The 21,912-nt window shown below is 44.9% G+C and overlaps 1 protein-coding gene across 2 annotated transcripts in view; it reads left to right on the top strand.

Moving 5' to 3' along the window:
* Positions 1-21,912, top strand: part of edar (ectodysplasin A receptor) — a 133,451-nt gene that overhangs the window by 85,998 nt on the left and 25,541 nt on the right. For both annotated transcript variants that reach the window (XM_072476705.1, XM_072476704.1), the window contains 5 exons: positions 1,586-1,767; positions 11,581-11,666; positions 15,942-16,028; positions 18,838-18,966; positions 19,071-19,145. In XM_072476705.1, the coding sequence (XP_072332806.1) occupies positions 1,586-1,767; positions 11,581-11,666; positions 15,942-16,028; positions 18,838-18,966; positions 19,071-19,145 (559 nt within the window). The remainder of the gene's footprint in view (positions 1-1,585; positions 1,768-11,580; positions 11,667-15,941; positions 16,029-18,837; positions 18,967-19,070; positions 19,146-21,912) is intronic.

Raw genomic sequence — 21,912 nt, 5'->3', positions numbered from 1 at the left:
AGGCAGGAGATGCCTGTTGGCAAAGTCAGATGGCCGCCATAGTGGGGCCTGCCACTGCCCTGCACAAGAGAGAAGGTAGTATTTCGGAGGACCTGAACCTTTTTCTTTTTTATCTTAATTTCTATCTCTTTTGTCACCCAGGGAGCTTTGGAATTTGTTTGCCCTAACAAGGGATTACACCTTGCCTGTGCTCAAACTATCTCGTCCCTGAAGGTACCCCATTGATCAACTACCATTTTTCCCACCAATCTTTCTCCAGTTTATTCGACCTAGATCTGTTCCTACTCCAGCAAATGTCTTTACCCCAGTTCTTACTCTGGATTGTTCTTTGTCCAATTCAATAATCAATCTAAACCTTGGGCAAAATGTTCCCATATATTTTTCAAAGTGTCAGTTCCGGTGAGAAAACTGGGAGAAATCCGCTGGTGGCGGCAGCAGGAAAACTCACCATATATTCAGCCTTTTTAACAATATTTTTTCCCATCTGATTCATGCCACGCTCTTGCAGTTTGCCTCTGAGATTTTCACCCCGGAGAAACTCAATCTCTGTAATCAGTAGGGTGCTCCTTTCAAACCCCTCCCCAGCACTTGGCTGTCAGGAAGACAGACCCACTTTCCACCTGCCACTCTGGAAGGGCAATATCACCTCAAGCCCAGGAAGACACGGAAAGCGCTGCCTGCAAACCAGCCGCCAGACCCTTTTAGACCTAGAGGTTCACAGCCATGAAGGGATGCTAAGGCCTGCGAGAAACCCAGCCCACCCCCGAGATCAAGACTGAATACCCCCCCCCCACCCCCGAGATCAAGACTGAATACCCCCCCCACCCCACCCCACCCCCCATCCCACACACTTTAGGAATTCTTGCCACCTCCCCCCCCCCCCCCCGCCCCCCCGCGTCCTTTACACTACTACTATCCCAGTCTATATTCTGATAATTAAAGCCACTCCATTATAACTATCATTTTTGCACCTCCTTGCAAATTTGTTCATCTACATCCTTCCCGCTAGTTGGTGATCTATGCACTATACTGAGCAATGTAATTGCACCTTTTTTGTTCCTCAGTTTTGGCGAAAATGATTGTGTCCTTGGCTCCTCTGGGGGATGTCCTCTTTCTCCAGCACATCAATATTTTCCATAATCATTAATGCTACCCTTCCCCCTTTTCTTTTCTTGTCTTTCCTGAACGATCTTTTATTGAGGAATATTTAACACTCAGTCCTGCCCTTCCTTGAGCTAGGCCTCTGTAAAGGCCACAACATCATATTGCCACAATGCAATCAGCACCTGTAACTCATCAATCCTATTTAACACATCTGTTTTGAAACAGATTAAATACAAATTAAACCACCAAATTAAATCATTAACAGCTTTGTGCTATACATTTCCCTCAGCGCCTCAGTGATGGAGAACAAAAATCAAACTCTTCCTTTCTTGATGATTAGTGCCACACATGTGGAATAAGCATGGATCCATATTTTACTGATATAGTCCCTTGCATCACACTCCTTCTGTGCATACCGTTGCAAGTTAATTTTTTTAAACACAAATCATCAATGGCCTCTAATTCATATGTTTTTGTTTAGAACTGTGGATATGGAGTTAAAGATGAATCCTATGGCTGCCAGCCTTGTCAGGCTGGAAAATTCTCAAAGGGTGTATATCAGATCTGCAGAAGGCACAAAGATTGTGAGGGGTTCTTTCGAGCTACTGTCTTGACGCCAGGCACTGCAGAGATTGATGCAGAATGTGGACCTTGTATTCCAGGGTAAGTGTCGTTTATTAAAACTTGCTGTACTTTCTGGGAGGCTAGCAGTCCAAACCAGGAAAGTGTTGGCACTGTTTTCAACTTCTGAGATTCATTAGTGAATAAGGAATTTCTGAAAGCCATACTTGGTGGCTTAAGAGTGGGCGGTTAAGTCATTTGTTTTGTATTTATGTCAAGGATTTTGGTTGATTTGTTGATCACAAGGTGTTAATGTTTTCTCGATGTATACAGTCTATAATTCATTCATCTATTTTTCACGTAAGCATGAAATGGTATTTGGGGCAATGGAAGAAATCCTCTTTCAGTTTCTTGAAGTAAGATGTAAAGTAAGCTACTGCATAATCATGGTGACCACACAGGAGAATACTGAGGGAGATGCTGGTAGATGCTGGAAACATACTGGAGAAATTTAGTTTCAGCTGTGAGTCTTTCTTCATATGAACTTTGGAAAAGGATAGAGAACCCTTGGAATATTTGATCAGATATGTCAAGGATTTGCTTTTTTCTCCTGTTCTCAGATTCACCTTAATTTTCAAGCTTTCCCAAAATGAGTGTTTCCTTTGTTTAATTATTCATTCACAGGCGAGGCCAAGTCTTCTTGAAAATAACTAAAGTGCTTGTGAGGCCATTTCAGAGGATAGTTGAGAGTCAACCACAATGCTGTGGGTGTAGTATCACATATAGGTCAGGCCAGGTAAGGATGGAAAATTTCCACATCAGTGAACCAGATGGGGTGTGCTTCAGCTTAGGAATATAAGTAGCATCTAAAATAAATGCGTACTTGAACAGTGAGAAACAGCTTGTACATATCCCTCTAACTATACCTGACATAATGGGCTGGATTCTTCGTTTCCGGGACTATGTCCCCATGCCGTCGTGAAAACTGTGGTCTTTTACACCAGAAAAACTGGCGTCAAAAGCCACAGATTCACAGCCTTGCAGGGGGATAGCAGGCAGCTGTCGTGGAGTTCACAGTTCCAGCTGCCGATAGGGCCCCCTTCACTTCCGGGTCAGAGGCCATGCATGCACAGGGCGGCGGCCTCAAGCGGCTGTGCCGTGCTCCATGGCGGACTCAGATTGCGGACCTGGACTGTGGAAATAGTGCTCCCGATCGGCCGTGCGCCCGACCTGGACCACCCGCACAATAAAAGCCCAGTCCCAAATAAGGCCCCCCCCCCCCGATCGGCAGGAGCTAACAGAAATGAAATTTGTTCTGAGCGATAGCAAATCAACAGACAATTTTACATTCTGTCCAATTTTCTTTCCAAATCAGGCTGACAATGTGACATCACCATCTTGTCTTCTGCTCAATCCCCAATTAATTTTAAGATTGGTTATTAATAGTTTTGTGTTTTAGCTATTCCAAAAGTGTGTAATTATATGCAATTTGGCTTGATATATTTCAGAAATAGATTTTAAAAACTTTTTTCAGATATAACATTCTAAGGCAGCCAGTTAAGAGAAAATTATTTGTCTGAGTCAGAGGTACTCAGTGAAGGTCTAAAGATTGCAGCCGGGACCCAATTCTAAGCCCATACCCAGCAACCCCAATTTTCACCAGTGCAGGTTAAATGTGCGGGTTGGTGTGAGGCACCACAGCAGATCTGAAAAATCCAGGCCCATATGTTCTAGACTCTGCACATCTTTGGTTTGTGGGGGTGAGACCCACGCAGACATGGGGAGAATGTGCAAACTCCACACGAACAGTGACCCGGGGCCGGGATTGAACCCAGGTCCTTGGGAATGGCTAGATTTTTGACTTCGAAGTGGGAATTGGGAATTTTCCCAGCTCTGCAATCCCGTCTCCATCCTGACAATGCCCATCCCACATATTTTCAGCCTGAGGACAAGGGCATGGGTTGGAGATAAGCTTGCTGCCTTCCCAAACAGGACCAAGGGGGCAGTGAAGGTTGGTATTACAATCATAGGAGCCCAAAGAAGGATTTAAGCAAAGAGGTTTATTCACCAAGTAAATGCAAGGCCTCAAAGTGGTGGGGTGTACATCTAGTCCCAGCAGTGACCATCTGAAAACATTGGTTCCCTTCCTGGGCTGCTTTTATCAGTACGTCTTAACGAGCCCTGCTATCAAGTCTCCGGGGAGCTCATATTTCACGAGTCCCATGGGGAGATCAATCGGGTCATCCCCGTGGTCTGCTGGGGTTATTACAGTGGGAAAATGCCAAGGCAGTTTAGAATGTCTCACCTCTCAAGCTCCTCACCACCCCCATGCACCCTCCATACTATCCATTCCAATCCTTCGTGCATCTTCCAATGTCCATAAGGTACAGAACCAATTACCCCTTTAATAGCACTGCAAGTCTTTGAAATACTCATGATTTCTTTTTTAAATCGGGCATTCTACATTCCCTTTCAAAAAAGTTGCCCCACTTAGATTTTATAAAACTTCAACCCAAAACAGCCAGTGAAGGTCCCATTGAAGAAAACCTCTCACATGATTATTTTCCTTCCCAATTCCCGCAGCCGGAAGTGCAGGGCTCTGTATCGGCAGCCGGAGCTGCGAGGAGCACAAGGGGCCCTGCTAGCCCCCTGCAAAACGGAGACTCACTGGACTTTCTCCAGGAAAGTCCAGAGTGATCCACGCCCCTTTCCTCGCGGGTGTGGGGACATAGCCCCATTATCAGAGAATTCCACCCCTTGTGTCCTCCTCATTGCTTCCTTTCCCACTTAATTTTGTATTGTCAGTAAACCTGGTACATTACACTTTGACCCCTCATCTTAGTAAGTGATTAATGTGAATTGTAAATCTTTGAAAACACTGCTTGAAAGGATGGCAGAAATAGATTTAATAATAACATTCAAAAGAGAATTTGATGAACCCTAAAGGGAATAAAAATGCAACAAGGCTGTGGAGGATGAATAAGACAGCTGTGAGATTAATTACACAGATTTATCAAAACAAGTCAAATAGTCTCCTTCTGTGCAGTATCATTGTATGATTGTATGAACATATTGCCTGAATAATAGTCAACTACAAATCAGTCCTATTATCTACAAGCAATTATTTGTATATATTTAACAGACAATGCAAATTTTAGAATATCTATAACTACTTATATGCCTGGAAAATATTTATCATATTCCCAAGCTAAGACCCCACATTTTTATTATACTAAATCGTTCTATAAATTATAAATTAAAGGCAAGTATAACATGTATTATAAATTTAATTAGAATATCTAATGTTAATTTGACATGTTGTAGTTCACTTTTATAGATTTCAAAAATAAAGTATATATTTTCGTTCAAACTGTTCTAGCTTTAATTTCTCCTGCTTCCCATGATTTAGCCTAATTAAACTTGTCCTGCCATCTTTTTCAGCTCTGCTTGATCAGAACTTCTTAAGTTAACAATTTCTCTGCTTTTCACTTAATTCCAGTCCCATTGTCCTGCAATATGATTCTGCTTCTATTGTATTTATATCTATCCCCCTTGCTGCAATATGTGGGGAGATTTTAAATTAGAATCATAGAATTTACAGTGCAGAAGGAGGCCAATCGGCCCATCGAGTCTGCACCGGCCCTTGGAAAGAGCACCCTACTTAAGCCCATGCCTCCACCCTATCCCTGTAACCCAGAAACCCCACCTAACATTTTTGGACACTAAGGGCAATTTATCATGGCCAATCCACCAAACCTGTGGACTGTGGGAGGAAACCAGAACACCCGGAGGAAACCCACGCAGACACGGGGAGAACGGGCAGACTCCGCAAAGACAGTGGCCCAAGCCAGGAATCGAACCTGGGACCCTGGAGCTGTGAAGCAACTGTGCTAACCACTGTACTACCGTGCTGCCCCAGTTCTACTGTGCTGCCCCTGTGCTACCGTGCTGCCCCACAAATTAGGATCAACTTCAGGTGGTGATAAAAGGAGCATATTTGTCATCTGCCCAAAGTCATCAAATCCTTACTGAGAAGGTCAAGCTTCATTCGTTGAGAACCAGCACGCAGCAAGTGCTGTTCTAACATGCGCTTGCAGCTCTGTTCGGAGAAAGCAGGAATTTCGGCAGCTACTTGCGCAACTGAGCTAGAAGTACTGATGGGATGTGATCACAATTCAGTGTGTAGAGCAAGAGGTCACAGTCTCAGGATATGGGGTAGATCATTTAGGACTGAGATGAAGAGGAACTGCTTCATTCAGAGGGTGGTGAACCTGTGAAATTCTCTATCACAGAAGGCTTTGCAGGGCAAATCATTAAACATATTTAAGAAGGAAACAGATAGATTTATAGACTCTAAAGGTGTCAAAGGGCTATGGAGATCGTGCTGGAGTATGGAATTGAGAGAGAGGATCAATCATCATCATTTTGAACGGTAGAGCAGGCTCGAAGGGTTGAACGGCCTACCCCTGCTCCTAGTTTCTATGTCAGCTGTGGGGTGGATTTTTGAGGAGCCAGAGGAGAAAATATTGTACTGCTTTTTTGACTGGCTCGCATTACCATTAATTAAGTTGCTCAGTGCCTGGTACTAACAGATGGAACATCACTAGACTTGCTCCTTCCATTCATACTTCAAAACTGAACCATGATCCGACATACGTCATTAGCATTTTACAAGTAAGCGTCATCTGAACAGTGGGGCGCAATGCCTTCCCATCAACAAATATTCATGTGGATGAATAAGAGCAAGCATGCTTACGTTACAATTTTTGGATAATTATTGCGTCATTCCTGACAGGTTGATGGATTCAGATCGAGGTCATGCTCTTTTTCCTCATATCGCCTCATATGACCTGTGACATTAAGAATGAATTTTCCAGCACGTCTTTGCCATATGGGACACATTTGTCCCACCTAGCTACCTGGTATCACGAAGACGCAAGTTAATAAGCAGCCTCCGAGAGCCCATCCAATTAGGAGATGGAGGTACTCTCTGAAGGTTTCTAAATCTGCTAAAATAAGTGCGGCCATCATTATGGAGGGGGAAATTGAAGGTAGGCTTCAACAGTCCCTCTTCTTCTGCCGGGAAGCTGCCTCCATAGAGCAGACAGGTCCTGCACATGATAAGGTCCACTCCCAAGGTGGAAAGATCCCACATCTATTGGAAATTGGTCCCAAATTGGGTCCTGAAATGGCATAATCGGCCGCCCACATCGTTGAAGCAGCTGCTGACTTTATTTCCAAGTCCTCGGTCACCTGGAAAGTTCTCCCAGAGCAGGAATATGTTAGGGAGGTATCCCACCCAGCTCCCCGCTATTTTCTCAGCAACCATCCCCCCCCCCCCCCCCACCACCCCACCCCCCACCGTCTTGGCCTCCAAACCCACCTCCATTGGTTCAGAAATACCCATAGAATTTCTTCCATTGCATCTTCCTGGTCTCTCTGGCATAACTTCTCTTTTGTTTTTTATTTTTTTCACTCTCTTTGTCCTTCAAGATCTTTTTCCTTTTGATAGCTTGGTCTGTTCATCTTAATTCTGCTGTATCCATCCCTCTCGCAATCTCTTCCGCCTCGTTCTGTACCACTGCTGTCTAATTGCATTTTTTTTTGATAACTCTGCCTGGAACTTTCACCATTCAGCTTTCTTCTTTCACACTTCCAGGAGTTACTGTTCAAACAGTGGATCTTCATATCTTAGCATATTTTAGCATTTTACCCAACATTCTCTTAAATTAGCTTCAAAATTCAATTGTAAAGGTTCTGCTGTTCCAGGAATAAAAATATGAGTATTTGAGTTGACTTTGTTTCTACACCGCTTTGCATGATTTGGAGAACAGACTGCAACAAGCCCATATCAGTAGCCAATTTCCAGTAAATGCCCAGTCTTCTTATGTCTTGGCTCTTTCATGAAAGTGATTTGGTCAATAATCACACGTTGGACTGCAAATAAATTGCTGTGTGAAGCAAAAATCTAACACCATCAGCTTTGGCCATCCACACATTTGTGGTTTGGCATCAGCTCTCGTACCACTAACCACAAAAGGCTCCTAACATTTCTCATTTTAGTCATTTTCTGATCCTGATACATTGGAGAGTTAGGAATAAAAAACATTCCACTGTAGAGATCTTCGGCTGAATTCTCCGGCGTAGGGATTCTCTGCTTTGCCGGCAGCTCGGGGGTTTCATGGCAGCGTGGAGCTGCCCCACAATGGGAAACCCCATTGACCAGCCGGCAAAACGGAGAATCCCGACAGCGTGCTGCATCAGATTTCTGGGATGAAGAAACCCTTTGAATCAACTGACGTTCAATTTGATATTGTCATTGAGCCGATTTTGGTCAAGGGTATTAGATGTAGCACTGATAAAATAGTTAATCTCAAACAGGAAAAGTAGCCAGACAAGATAAATAAACATTGCCTCCAGTAAAGATTGCAATAGGTTCCTGGAAATCTATTCTCAGTTTATCATCTCCATGTGTAGATAGTTAATACCACAAAAACTAAATTGCTGGAGATTAAATCAGACAAAAAGATTTGAACCCAAATCAATCCCATTATTTTAGCACTATTTTCCTCACTGTGCGAGAACTTGGATATTGTTCTGGTAACAATAATTTGGCAATTATTGAGAAAAGATACTCAAAGGACTGATATGATTTATTGGAATTCGTTGTAACCTAAACTAGGCCCACGGGGCCGGGCCGATTAGGCTCCCCTTGAATCTCGTGGAGTACAAGCATCTGCGCTGAGAGGGCAAGAAAATCAGGATATAAAAACTGCGGCCGGAGTGTAGGCTGGGCCTGGGTAATCCCATCTGGGACATAAGAGTCTTTGTTTCATTATGAATAAATCTTTTGTTCCTTACGGTTGCTGTGTGGCGCTCCTTGAGCTCAATACTGGCAGCAAAGGTTAAGTGGAGCTGCAGATGGTGCCATTTTTTGCTGTACCGGCTGCCTCTCCAAAGGCCTTTGGAGGTTGTTTTGCCTACCGTAGTGATGCCACATTTTGGAAAGCTAGAGGCGTTTGATGAAAGTGTCAGAGACTGGCCACAATATGTTGAGCGCATGTGTTGATTTTTTGGGGGGTAATGCCATTATCAGCGATGAACACCAGGCTATGATTCTCTTCATGGCTTGTAGTGTGCCCACCATCAGTGTGATAAAAAACTTAATATACCCCGCCACCCCAGACTCTAAAATTACTCGCGGACCTGGGATCGTTTATGGCTGATCACTTCAACCCCAAACCCTCAGTCATTGTCCGGCCCTGCCATTTCAATACAGCTGATCAGACCTCTGGGGAGCCCATAACAGACATTTTGGCGCATCTCAGGAAACTCATGGAATTTTGCGAATATGGCGCTGCCCTCTCTGAAATGTTGCGAGACAGATTGATCTGCGGCATCCATAATGCGGCAACCCAGTGGAAATTGTTTGATGAACCTCAGCTGGACATCAAGAGCGCCGGGGAAATTGCCCTGTCGCATGAAAGCGCAGAGCAGGGTGCACAAGAATTACAGGGGATGAAAGTCCTATGCTTAGGTCGCACCTCTGCCCGGGCAGTGGTACCCCTTGATCGGGTAATCCCAGTTGTTCGCCCTGGGCAGAAACCCGCCTTAGGTCAACGGTGGCCTAAGACCCTGAAGACCAGACAGGACCCCTTCCCTTATCTGGATAACGATAACTCCAGTGTTGTGGGACGTGTGGTCAGCGTGGTCGCAGAGAGCGGCCTCCGTCCACCTGTTGCCCTGGTAAGCATGGCCGCCCAAACCTCTGGTCCCGCACCTTTCTCGTGGAAGACTCTACAACTGCATTTCCGCAACCAACGTCACCCCCATTAAGGTCATGGTTCATGTCAATAGTCACCCATTGCTGATAGAGTTGGACTCTAGTGCTTCCTTCTCGGTTGCCGGTAGGCACACTTTTGAGACACTCAGGACAGGAGTGCAGCTCTGTCAATGAGGGACACCGTGGTCCAGTTAGCCACCTACACCGGGGAGCCGCTGGCCATTGCTGGGACCACCATGGCCCCAGTGGTCTACGGGCAATATCCGCTTGCCTAACCCTGGTCATGGTGAGAGGTGACTGCCCCAGTTTGCTTGGCCGTGACTAGTTACAACGCCTCTGAATAGACTGGCAGCAGGTGTTCCAGGTGGGCTTGGATGATCTCAACATGGCATTGGCAAAGTACACCAAAGTTTTCAGGACTGGACGAGGGTCAATCCGCCGGGCCCTGGCAAAGATCCATGTGGACCCTTCGGCACAACCGAGATATTTTCATGTTCGCCCTGTCCCTTACACACTGCTGCCTAAGGTGGAAACGGAGCTCGATCAACTGGAAGGTTTGGGGATCATCTGACTTGTGAAATTTGCAGATTGGGCAGTGTTAGTTGTCCCCGTAATGAAGCCTCTGTGGCAACTATAAAATGATGGTAAATAGGGCATCCAAGCTGGACCGAAATCCCACGCCATGGATCAAGGACCTATACGTCAAGTTGGTCGGTGGTCACTCTTTCATCAAATCCAACATGAGCCATGCGTAACTTCAATTGATGTTAGACCCGGATGATCTCATAATTATATCATGGTGAACATGCATCGGGGGTTTCTGAATATGCCAGATTCCCTTTTGGTGTGCCATCGGCCTGTGCCATTTTCCAGCGTGATAGAAAATATTTTGCAGGGCCTACCGCCCATAACAGTTTATTTGGACAGTGTGTTTGTCCCGGGACGTCTGCACAGGACATCCTGGACAAGGTGCTTCATTGAGTCTGGCATTCGCCTCCGTCGAGAGAAATGTTTTTCACACCCGTGAGGTGACCTAGCTGGTACACAGCGTAGTCCTGGAGGGCTTCCACCTGGTTGAAAATAAAGTGTGGGACATTCAACAGGCCCTTATGCCAGAAGGGGTGATGGAACTTCCTTCATTCCTGGGGCTCGTCAATTATTATGGCATGTTCATCCCAGGCCTTGTGACTACGTTGGCCCCCTTGCACGATCTCCTCAAAAAGGACTGGGTATGGGCATGGGGACAGTCGCAGGAAGCAGCATTGACTGAAGCGAAACAGCAGCTCACTTCTTCTCAGCTGCTGATTCATTGCGACCCTGCAAAGCTGCTTTTGGTCACTTGTGACGCCTCACCATATGGCATCGGTGCCGTATTGGCCTATCAGATGAACGAAAGTCAGGAGCTGCAGTGACTGAGCGCAACTATGCCCAAATAGAGAAGAAGGGTCTGGCCATGACTTTACCATCAAACAATTCCACCAATCCACCTACGGGCATCGATTCACAGTGCTGACCGATCACAAGCCATTGCTGGGGTTGTTCAAGGAGGACAGGGCAGTTCTTCCCATTGCGTCAGCCGGAATTCAACAGTGGGCCCTTATACTGGCAGCGTATGATTTCATGCTGGAACACCATCCGGGGTGCAGATGACATCCATCAACTACTAATGAAATGAATGTGAAGTGTGAGTTCAGAATTAGCTGGACATTCACCCAGCATATTGTTACCTCAAGTGTTCATGTCACAAAATCCTGTTTACTTTCACGTAATGGCAGCTCAAGTGTCTGTGATTCTCTGGACATCCTGTAGAGATGTTGTGCAACATTTACTTGAAAAAAGCTGTCAGAATTTTCTCAGATTTCTTAATTTATACTTTTCAACATTAGTTGATGGACATTGTTTGCCAAAAGGAACATTTTAAAATCTGCCAACAATATTAGTACTAAAGTAGTGAATTCCTCATGTTTGTATCCTGCAATTGTGTTTATTTGGGATTGGTGTGAGCTGCAAAGGATTTACTTATCAATTGCTGTTCATTACTTTTGACATAATCTTTAATTGTCCACTGTTAACATGAGGTGGTATTTTGTGCCGCGATTTTGTTAACTTATATATGTGATCTTTATTTACAGTTACTATATCCTAGATAATAGATCAAGAAACACCTATACAAAGGTTTGCCATTCCTGTGCATTGGCATCTCCTAACACAAAAGAATGTGAGTTATCTCTCAAGCATATATACATATAAAATATTATTTCAACTTTCTTTCCTCCTTTACTGTAATTTTGCACTCAGCCAGAATTCCACAGAAGATTTGACCAAAGTTCACATCACAGATTAGGCTAGTCCTATCCTAGCCCAAAACCATAGCCCAGGAAACCTGAGATTATACATAGGTACCTCACGATACCCCTGACTGAGCGGGACTCAAAATTGGAACTAACTGGATTTATATTATTCAACAGCAGACTAGGGATTTGGAAAAATTCCTTTTTATTTAGGAACCCCCACTTTGAATTGAATAAAGACAGGGCATGAACTCCCTCCTACATTTAAAAAGATAAAGGCGGAAAAGAGATCTGAAATACAGAAAAAGTCGGTTAACAGCTAGATAGAGAAAAGGAAAGTAAACATTTGAGGTGTAAACCTTATCATAACTATTAACATTTGAAGAAAGGAGGGTTGGCACGGTGGTGCAGTAATTAGCACTGCTGCCTCACGGCGCTGAGGACCCTGGTTCGATCCTGGCCCCGGGTCACTGTCCGTGTGGAGTTTGCACATTCTCTCAGTGTCTGCGTGGGTCTCACTCCACAACCCAAATATGTGCAGGTAGATGGATTGGCCACGCTAAATTGCCCCTTAATTGGGGAAAGAAATCTTTAAAAACATTTGAAGAAGGAACATGACATTGAAGAGTAGGATACACTGTCTTCACAAAGAGATAAATAACAGGTTGAATGGCCTGCAAACTGCTTAATAAAACTGTTAGACAATGTAAAAGATCAATGAGACTAGTGAAAAAAGGCATTTAAAACTTAACAATGTGCTATTTTTTGAGGCTTAAAGACATGGTAGAGACTGACGCAAGGAAAAAGGTGAGAAACTGAAAATTGAAAGGGAAAAGACATGGAAGTCTGCAGGTACAGCAAGTCAAAAAGGAAAACAGAACAGACTGCAAGCAAGGAAATGAAAACCAAGTAGGTTGAGCAAAGGGTACCTGATCCACTCCATCAGATTGCTGACAAAAAATAATCTGAATAAGTCACCAGTCCTCAAAAGAGAGAAAAAGAACAAGCAGATCCTACACTACTGTGAACATTGTGTTCTGACGAAGGGTACTTTAACACAAATATCAACCCTTCTAGATACATTTCCATTTAAATATATTGGCATTAAAGATTCTAGAAGTGAGACTTTTTATTAGCAACATGTAGATATCTTGGAAATAATTTAAGATGTCCATAACCATGCCAACACACCATAGCTCCAAATGGTATTGCTGAATAAATAGGTTTTGGCCCATTGACTCCTTATTCAAAAGCAGTATTTACATGTTAAGACATGTTATTGTATTGGATACTTAAGCAACAATTGTGGGGTTAAGCCCGAGTCGGAGCCAGTTACTTGCCCAGTCTATGCCTTCTGGGTGCAGGTACATATATACTAGTGCTCTTCTATTATTTTCCCCTTTTTCAGGTTCCTCTGTGCTATATATCACACCTTAACCAAGAAACTAATTGTCCCTACTCCCAGGCCTTCGTAAATGGCCAAGTAGAGATGTGAAAGAGAACACAGGGAAATCTGCCCTTTTTGGTGCATCATAAAAAAACACAAACAACCTACTATTATGTTGTTACTCCATCTTGAGCATGAATAACTTTTACACTCATTCCTGTTTGAAAGAAAGGCCGCTCATGTGAACTTTGAATGCCAGTAGAGGAGACTTAGCTTGTCCCTCAGATTTATGCTTAATATCAAAGCATCCTAATTCAAAGACTATTGAGAGCTTAAGTTGTTATATTTAAAAATGAATCAATCCTTGAACAGGCATTAACCATGGTGGTTTAGGGGGGGAGATTGTGGCATATAGGGGTAATGCTGCATTGGAAAACTGCATGTATTGCTTTTTAAAAGATGTCTAAACTTCCTGAAAATAAAAGTAAGATATGTCACATTGTTTTAGTGCCTTAATTTTCATTAACTTGTCCTTACAAACACAAAGTCTGAAGTGGAGATGTTCGCTGACAACTCCAGTGTTCAGTCCCATTAACCACTCCACAGATACTGAAGCAGTTTGTGTCCACCTGAAGCAAGACCTGGGCAACATTCAGGCTTGGGCTGATAAGTGACAAGCAACAACCATGTTGCACAAATGCCAGGCAATTATAATCTCAAATAAAGAGACAATCTAAGCATCTCTCATTGGCATTGAATGGTATTAACATCGCTGAATCCCCCACTATCAATATCCTGGGGGTTGCCATTGATCAGAAACTGAACTGGATTAGCCATATAAAGCGTAGTGTAGCGAGAAGAGCAGATCAGAGGCTAGGAATTCTGCAACGTGTAACTCACTTCCTGACTCCCCAAAGTCTGTCCACCATCTAAAAGGCACAAGTCAGGAGTGTGCTGGAATACTCTCTACTTGCCAGGATGAGAGCTTCTCCAACAATGCTCTAGAAAATCAACATAATCCAAGACAATGCAGCCGGTTTGATTGACACCTCATTTCCCCAACTTAAATATTCACTCTCTCCATCACTGACGCAGAGTAGCAACAGTGTGTACCATCTACAAGCTGCACTATAGGAACTCTACAAGGTTCCTGATACAGCACCTTCCAAACCCGTGACCTCTTGTCATCCAGAAGGACAAGGGCAGTAGACATATGGGAACACCACCATCTGCAGGTACCCCTCCAAGCCACTCACCATACTGACATGGAAATATATTATTGTTCCTTCACTGTCGCTGGGTTAAAATCCTGGAACTCCCTTCCGAACAGTACTGGGTACACCTACAACGCGGGACTGCAGCAGTTCAATAAGCTCACCACCACTTTCTCAAGAGCAAGTAGGGATGGGCAATGAATGCTGGCCTAGCTGGCAACATCCACATGCCCTTAATGACTAAAAAATATCAGTTTACTAATTTGTTAAAAATGAAATGCAGAGAAAAATATCAGAAAAGCTATTTGATGACAAATTAGTCTTTTTACATTCGAAGAAACTTTGTTGTAATTACTTCAGTGTTAAATTTTAACTAGTGTCTCGTAATATTCATGATATTTGAATGTTTAAGTAGAGAATATTTTATATTCTGAAATACGGAATCAACCTATCATTAGTTCTTCTCTATTGAGTATACTTGCATGTACGTTGTACTTTCCAATACCTTCCATTTTTATTCAATGAATGTTTTAACAATCATTATTCTAATTAATTCTGGAATCTACCAACTTAGATATAATTCTTGTCCAAAAATACAAGGGCAGCACTGTGGCTAGCATTCCTGCCTTACAGCGCCAGGAACCCAGGTTCAATTCCAACTTGAGGTGACTGTCTGTGTGGAGTTTACACATTCTCTCTGTGTCTGCATGGTTTCCTCCAAGTACTCCGGTTTTCTCTCACAGTCCAAAGATGTGGAGGTTAAATGGATTGGCCGTGCTAAATTGTCGTTAGTGTCCAAAATGTTAGGTAGGGTTCTAGGGTTAAGGAAGGGCATGGGCCTAGGTAGGGTGCTCTTTCAGAGGGTCGGTGCAGACTCAATGGGCTGAATAGCCTCCTTTTGCACTGTAGGGATTCTATGATTATTTAAAGTTTGTTTTTAATAAATTGACAGTGCAGACTCTTATCGTATTTTTTCAGCATCAGGCTCAGACTGAAAATTGGCAGGCATCTTCAATTGCAGAGACCAGTTTTCTTTCCAGATCTTGAACCTCTTTGAAGAAAAAAATGAGTGAGTTTGGTTTACACCGTCACTCTGGCGGGTGGGGTCTGATAGAGCCGGCACCCAGCTCCATGGAGATCAGGATACCATCTTCAAAGAGAAACCCCGATCATAACTGAAATTTTACTCCACCCCCTCCCACCCCAGACAATCATCAGGACCCACCTCCTCCCCCCACTCCACCGTGGAGGTATTGCCAGTATCCCTGCCCCAACTTGTTAGTGGCAGCTCCTCCCCCACCCCCCAAGCCTGCAAGTTCTTTCCTCACTGCCCACTCTCCTCCTCCACCAGACATAAATAGGAACCACCCCCTCTCCCACAGGACTGCCCCGGCACTGCCCTCTGACACAGGTGGGTACTGCAAAATCTTTGGATTTTTCATACGCACCTCTAATCTCTCCGATGGCGATAGCAAGCTGAAAACCACCCCACTGTTTTCCAAATGTGTTTAACTGTTAAAAATGTTTGTTGCAAAATAGACATGAAATAATTGAACGATTGAGTTAAATTAAAAGTTTCCAATTGTATTATTGTTTCGTAGGTTTAGGCATTACTTCGTCTTCAAGTATTTCAAGCAGTGTCTCAGCTATCAATGCAAACTCTCCAATTCTACAAGAAACGCACAAAGGTATGTGATCTTAAGGATGTATCAGTATCTCATAAACTAACAACTCTGAGCTTGAAACCTTTTATACTGCTCCTCAATTCCAGGAAGATCTCGCAGGGCACTTTATAATGAAAGAAAAAGGATTCAGTGCACTTGTGGAAGGGGTGGGGAATGGTGCAGCTGATTGGGGAACTAAGGAAGGTTTTTAGTTCTCAATACTCGGTATTGAAGAAATCCACCTGAAAAAGCGTTTGCACTGTCCTCCTGGGAGTCTCCTGTTACCACTGAGTTCAGAATAGAGCAATTGCTTCAGGAGTCTTGTGTCAAGCATACGAATGACTTGCCTGCCGAGTGGAGCTGATTTTGAGCGATCAGCGCCTAGATGTTGGGCCAGGTGTCATGGGAAAGGTCGCTTCTCTTGGACTGCTTTTCTTGCCACCGAATTCGGAGGATCTTGTGAAACACCACTCGTGCTTCTTCTCCATCCAGTGCTTTAAGGTATCTGGTGTAGGTTGTCCAAGTCTCTGAAGCATATAGAAATGGGGGGATCACTGCTGCCTGGTAAACCACCAGTCCTCAAATACTCCTCTTCAATCAGCCAAAGGCTTAATTGGCACAATGGAGGTAATGATAAATTTTGTCATCTATGTTTGCCTTCATCGAGAGGAGACTCCCATGATACGGAAAATGGTCCACATTTTTCAGGATCTCATTGTTGATCTCAATCAATGGGAGGAGATGTTTTGCTATAGGAAATAGTTGGAAACAGATCTTACTTTTCTGGGTGTTTGGTAAAAGGACTATTTTCTCATATAGTTTGGAGAAAGACAATAACTTGAAGCTCAGTTTCTAAATGAGTGCATACCCAAGCGTCACCTGCACACTGAAGTTCCATGACTATAGTTAGAGTGGTTTTGGATTGAAGGTGGCACAGGTTGAACAGTTTCCCTGTCTGTTCTGTTCTGTACATTATCTCCAAGCCTGTGAGTAATTTGTTGAAGGTGAGGGGCAGTATTACAGTGAGGAAGATGGAAAAGAAGGCTGGTCCAATGACAGTCTTGTTTGATCCCAGTCTTCATTGAAATAGTGTTTGTGGGTGGTTCCATTGGTGGGGATCACAGCTTGCATGTCATGATGGAGTAGGTGGAGGGTGGTGATAAATCTCGGAGGGCAGCCACATGTGAGGAGGATACTCCATCAGCCTTTGTGGTTTACAGAATCAGAGACTTTTGTGAGGTCGAGAAAGGCCATGTAATGTAGATGGTGCTGTTCCTTGCAATTTTCCTGAATTTGCCACATGGTGAAAAATATGGGTGTGATTTAACGGACTCGTTGCGCCCGACTTGGTGTTGGGCCTCTCACGAGATTTGCAACGTTTGAAACAGGCACGAGATTTAACAGAGTCTCGCGAGATGTCACGATCTAGATCTTGCCCTCACCTGATCCAGATCTGCATATTTAAATGAGCCACTAAGCTAATTTAAATATACATTCTCAGGATTTTCCGGGCGCCTGGGACCTAATAGCCAAGCCTGGGAGACCTCCCCAGGGCGCCATTTAGTACTTTTTTCCACAAACGTGGGCCAGTCGTAGTGGCACCTGGAGGGGAGTGGGGGGTTCCTAGGCCATTAGAGACCCCAGAGCGGTCAGGGACAGAGCAGGGTGGCACTCAGACACTGTGGCACTGCTAGGTTAGCAGGGCCACTGCAGGGTGGCAGTACCAGGGTGCCCAGGTGCCACATTGGCGCTGCCAGGGATCAGGCTCGGGGGGGGGGGGGGGGGGTTACCAGGTGGGGGGGCGGGTGAGAGGGTGTTTCCAGGGTCTCCCAGAGGTTGGGGAAGGGTAAAAAACAGGGGGGAACTGAAAGGGGGGGGGGGAGGGAAGATGAGGGCAGTCAGACAAAATGGCATCCTGATCTGCGAGGAGCCTTTCCTGCTGGGCTTACCAGCATGGATCCTTCTTCCCAGATGAGGAATATGGGGCGGGATCCTCCGACCCCGAGAATCGCCGGGTGATGGTGCGATTCACGTGACACCGCTCCGACGCCGGTCCGCCGATTCTCCGGTCACCGGAGAATCGGCTCCATTGGCGCTGGCACGGTCAGCGCGGCGCCGGTTGAGCAGCTCCCCCGATGATTCCCCGAGCGCGATGGGCCGAGTGGCCGCTGAGATAGGCCGAGGCCCACCGGCGCCGTTCACATGTGGTGCTACCCGGTGGGACCTCGCCATTCATCCTGCGGGGGGGGGGGGGGGCGGCCTGGTGGGGGGGGAGGGGGGATCCGACCCCGGGGGGGGCGGGCCTCCGCCGTGGCTTGGCCCGTGTTCGGGGCCTACCAATTAGCAGGCCAGCTTCTCCTGGTGGGGGCCTATTTTCCTCCGCATTGGGCCCCTGTAGCTCTCCGCCATGTTGCATCGGGGCCGGCACGGAGAAGGCAACTAGTGCGCATGCGCAGACCCGCGCCACCCGTTTGATGCTGGTATCGGCAGCTGGAGCTGCGTGAGTCGCTCCAGTGCCGTGCTGGCCCCGTGAGGCGCAGGATCGCTGATCCTGGGAGCCTGTTGACGCCGCCGTAAAACGCGATGGCGTTTACGAAGGCATCAACACTTAGCCTCAGGATCAGAGAATCCCGTCCATGATGTTATACAGCTGTACCAGGAGTGTATTTCCACCATTAACTGCTACAGAAAACATGGTTCACACTATAAATTAGATAACTCTGACTTCAGTGCTCTCAACTTTCTATTTCTTACCTTGCACATTTGTAACTTCATAATTTATAAGGATAATTCAGTTATCTATATTTTTTTCTTTAATTTTGTCTTTGTTTAGTAGACCATGCTGGACAAGGACACATGGGCACTGCTTTAATAATTGCCATGTCTACCATATTTATAATGGCCATAGCCATTGTTTTAATTGTTCTTTTCTACATTTTAAAGACAAAGTCTTCTACCCAGAGTGAGTATAGTCACGTTCAGTACGATACTGTATTCGGGAAACAGCCTTTTTGTTAAATATTGTTTTTATTTTGACAAAAGTTAAGTAAATTATTCTTGTATTAGCCTGTTGCAGTGGTCAATCTGTAAAAAACATTGAAGCTCAGATCAACAACCAAGAAGATAAGAAGGAAATACAAGGTAAAAATGTGTTCATTATTTACATTAAGACTTGTTCTAAAAGCATTCAATCCTGCCGAGAATAAAAATACTCTCAAGTCAGCACATGAATTTATTTCACAACTTAATACCCACTGGAATTAACAAGCTTGGAGTTGTAATGACCGAAAACTGATTTTGACACTTCAAAGGAAAGTTTTGAATGGTTTTGATTTCCTAGATGTGTTTCTGGCAACGCTCCCAATGATATACTCCTGGAATATCTGTAAAATCTGGGTTTTCCACTCTTTGAAAGTAAACACCAATTCATGTCAGTATGAGTTTGGGTGGTATTTTCTGGCCGTTCATGCTGGCGGGACCTTACCTGCCATGGGTTTCGGGACAGCGAAAGGTACATGACAATGGTGGAACCAGGAGATCCCGCCACTGGTCACTGGTGAGCTGACTTCCGCCGCTGCAGAACACACCACGAGAAAAATACCACCTGTTGTGTTTTAAAGCATTACTCCTCATAGAATCATAGAATTTACAGTGCAGAAGGAGGCCATTCAGCCCATTGACTCTGCGCCAGCCCTTGGAAAGAGCATCCCACTCAAGCACATACCTACTCCAACACCCCATCCCCTTAACCCAGTAACCCCAATTAACCTTTTGGAACACTGAGGGCAATTTATCATGGCCAATCCACCTAACCTGCACATCGTTGGACTGTGGGAGGAAACCGGAGCACCCGGAGGAAACCCACGAACACACGGGAGAACATGCAGACTCCACACAGACAGTGACCCAAGCCGGGAATAGAACCTGGGACCCTGGAGCTGTGAAGCAACTGTACTAACCACTATGCTACCGTGCTGCCCACTACTGTTTTTCTTCTATATTATTTTGTTGCTTTCTTTTATGGCATTTCCTTACACCATCTTCTTCGAAGGTAGGTCGGAGGTGTGTGATTCTGTTCTTTAACCTACAAGTCATTAGAATATGTACGGGAGTAATGGCCCACTCATTTTCCTTCACTGTATGCAGCCTTTTGGTATCTCCCTACAGCATTACGATTGAGGCCAGGAACTCCCCATGTGTCACCTTTTGAATGCAAACTTGCATCCTTTCAGTAGTGGCACAGTGTGTTAGAACAATTCTCCTGCCACGTTGCGCCTAGCGCAAAACCCGATATGTCAGGAGAATTGCAGGACAGCCCCGAAACGAGATTTACACCTACACAAATCAGTTTCCTATTCTCCCATCCGCTCCAGCTGATGTGATCAGGACCGTGCCCAGAAAGCGCAAGATCCTGATCACAACTCATTTGCATTCATTCTAATTTCATTCGTGAGATTAAAGTTGGATGCAGCGACCTCCATCACCCGTGTCCCCCCAAGCGGGAAGTCACCCGAGGGTGAATCACTACTGGTCCCTAAAAGCGGGGACAAGTTGCTATGGACACAGAGAGGAGCAAGGGGATGAGTACCCTTTGTATGCTTACCTCCAGGGTGCCGGGGTTGTCCTTCAAGGAGGTGGGGGTCGGGGGGGGTGGGGGGGCTTGGGATGGACTGGAGGGGCTCAGGTCGGGGGTCCATCCTGGGATGGGTTCATGTGGACAGTCTTCCCACTGTAGCTTTGAAAATCTTGAAACTCTCTTTCAGTATTTAATTCCAAAGGTCTGACAGATGAAGGTGAAAGTCTTCCCTTTGAAATGTTGAAAACCTTTGAGGTGCCTTTTTCATATTCAATTTCATTCCCCTTTAACCTTTTCAAGTCTCTGACTTGTTTAGAAAGCTACTAGCTTACTGCATTGTTTGCATTCAATTTCATAGTCCATTACCTTTTACAAGCCTCTTGATTGATGGATCCTGGCCATTACAAAGAAGTGATTATGCTGTGTTAGTTTTTATAGCTCCTCACTGTCTAAAAACTCTGAACTTTTTGACCCGGTGTTGTCTCTTTTATAAAAAACATTTTAATTAAAGTTTTCATTTTGTAAAACACAAAATAAATAAATCTATACAAACAAAATACTATTTAAGAACCCCTTATCTTGAAAGAAAAAATTCCAACCCACTGACTGTGACCATTCCTAAAGATAAAAGACAAAGGTCGCCATCTCTGGGCCCAGGCGCAGGACCCAACCAACACCCACCCAACACTGCCGCTAAGACGAGACAAAGAAAAACCCTTAGCCTCTCTCCCCACCCACTCCCACAAGCTTTCCTCCCCCCATAAACTTGAAAAAAGTTTTCCAGAGGAACGATTCCCTCCTCTCTTCACCCTCCCTCCCAAAAAACAAATAAGCTAGGCTCACTGAGTCCAACAAAGCCTCAGCCCCTGCCCCACCTCACTCCGGTTCATGAGCTAAAACTTTATAGCTAGCAAAGGTAAACTGCCCTCCCCCCACCACCCAGGGTGAATGCTCAAACAACAAAGAAAAATGCTGCTCCCCAGCCCATCCCAGCTATAGAAGAGGAACCAAAATCCAACACCTCTACAATATTTCAACTCTCCACGGGGGTCATTTTTTTCATTTTTCATATTCCTCCTACTGTTACCCCCCGACAACTGTAGCGCCCTCCATCCCAAAGATACAACAGATACCAACTACAACACAGCTCAAACCAACCCCTCCCAACCGTCTCGATTAAAGTCTCAATTGAATCCATTCAATCAAGTCTAAGTCCATGCTCCTTGTCAAAAGTCTCCGTCTCCTCCGACATAATGAAAAAAATAATCTTTCGACTGAAAAGTCACTATCAGCCTTGCAGGGTACACCAGTCCAAACCTGACTCCCCTCCTG

The sequence above is a fragment of the Scyliorhinus torazame genome, chromosome 15 (assembly GCF_047496885.1).
Source record: "Scyliorhinus torazame isolate Kashiwa2021f chromosome 15, sScyTor2.1, whole genome shotgun sequence".
In the NCBI taxonomy this organism is placed as follows: domain Eukaryota; kingdom Metazoa; phylum Chordata; class Chondrichthyes; order Carcharhiniformes; family Scyliorhinidae; genus Scyliorhinus; species Scyliorhinus torazame.
This window is presented reverse-complemented; position numbering and strand designations above follow the sequence as displayed.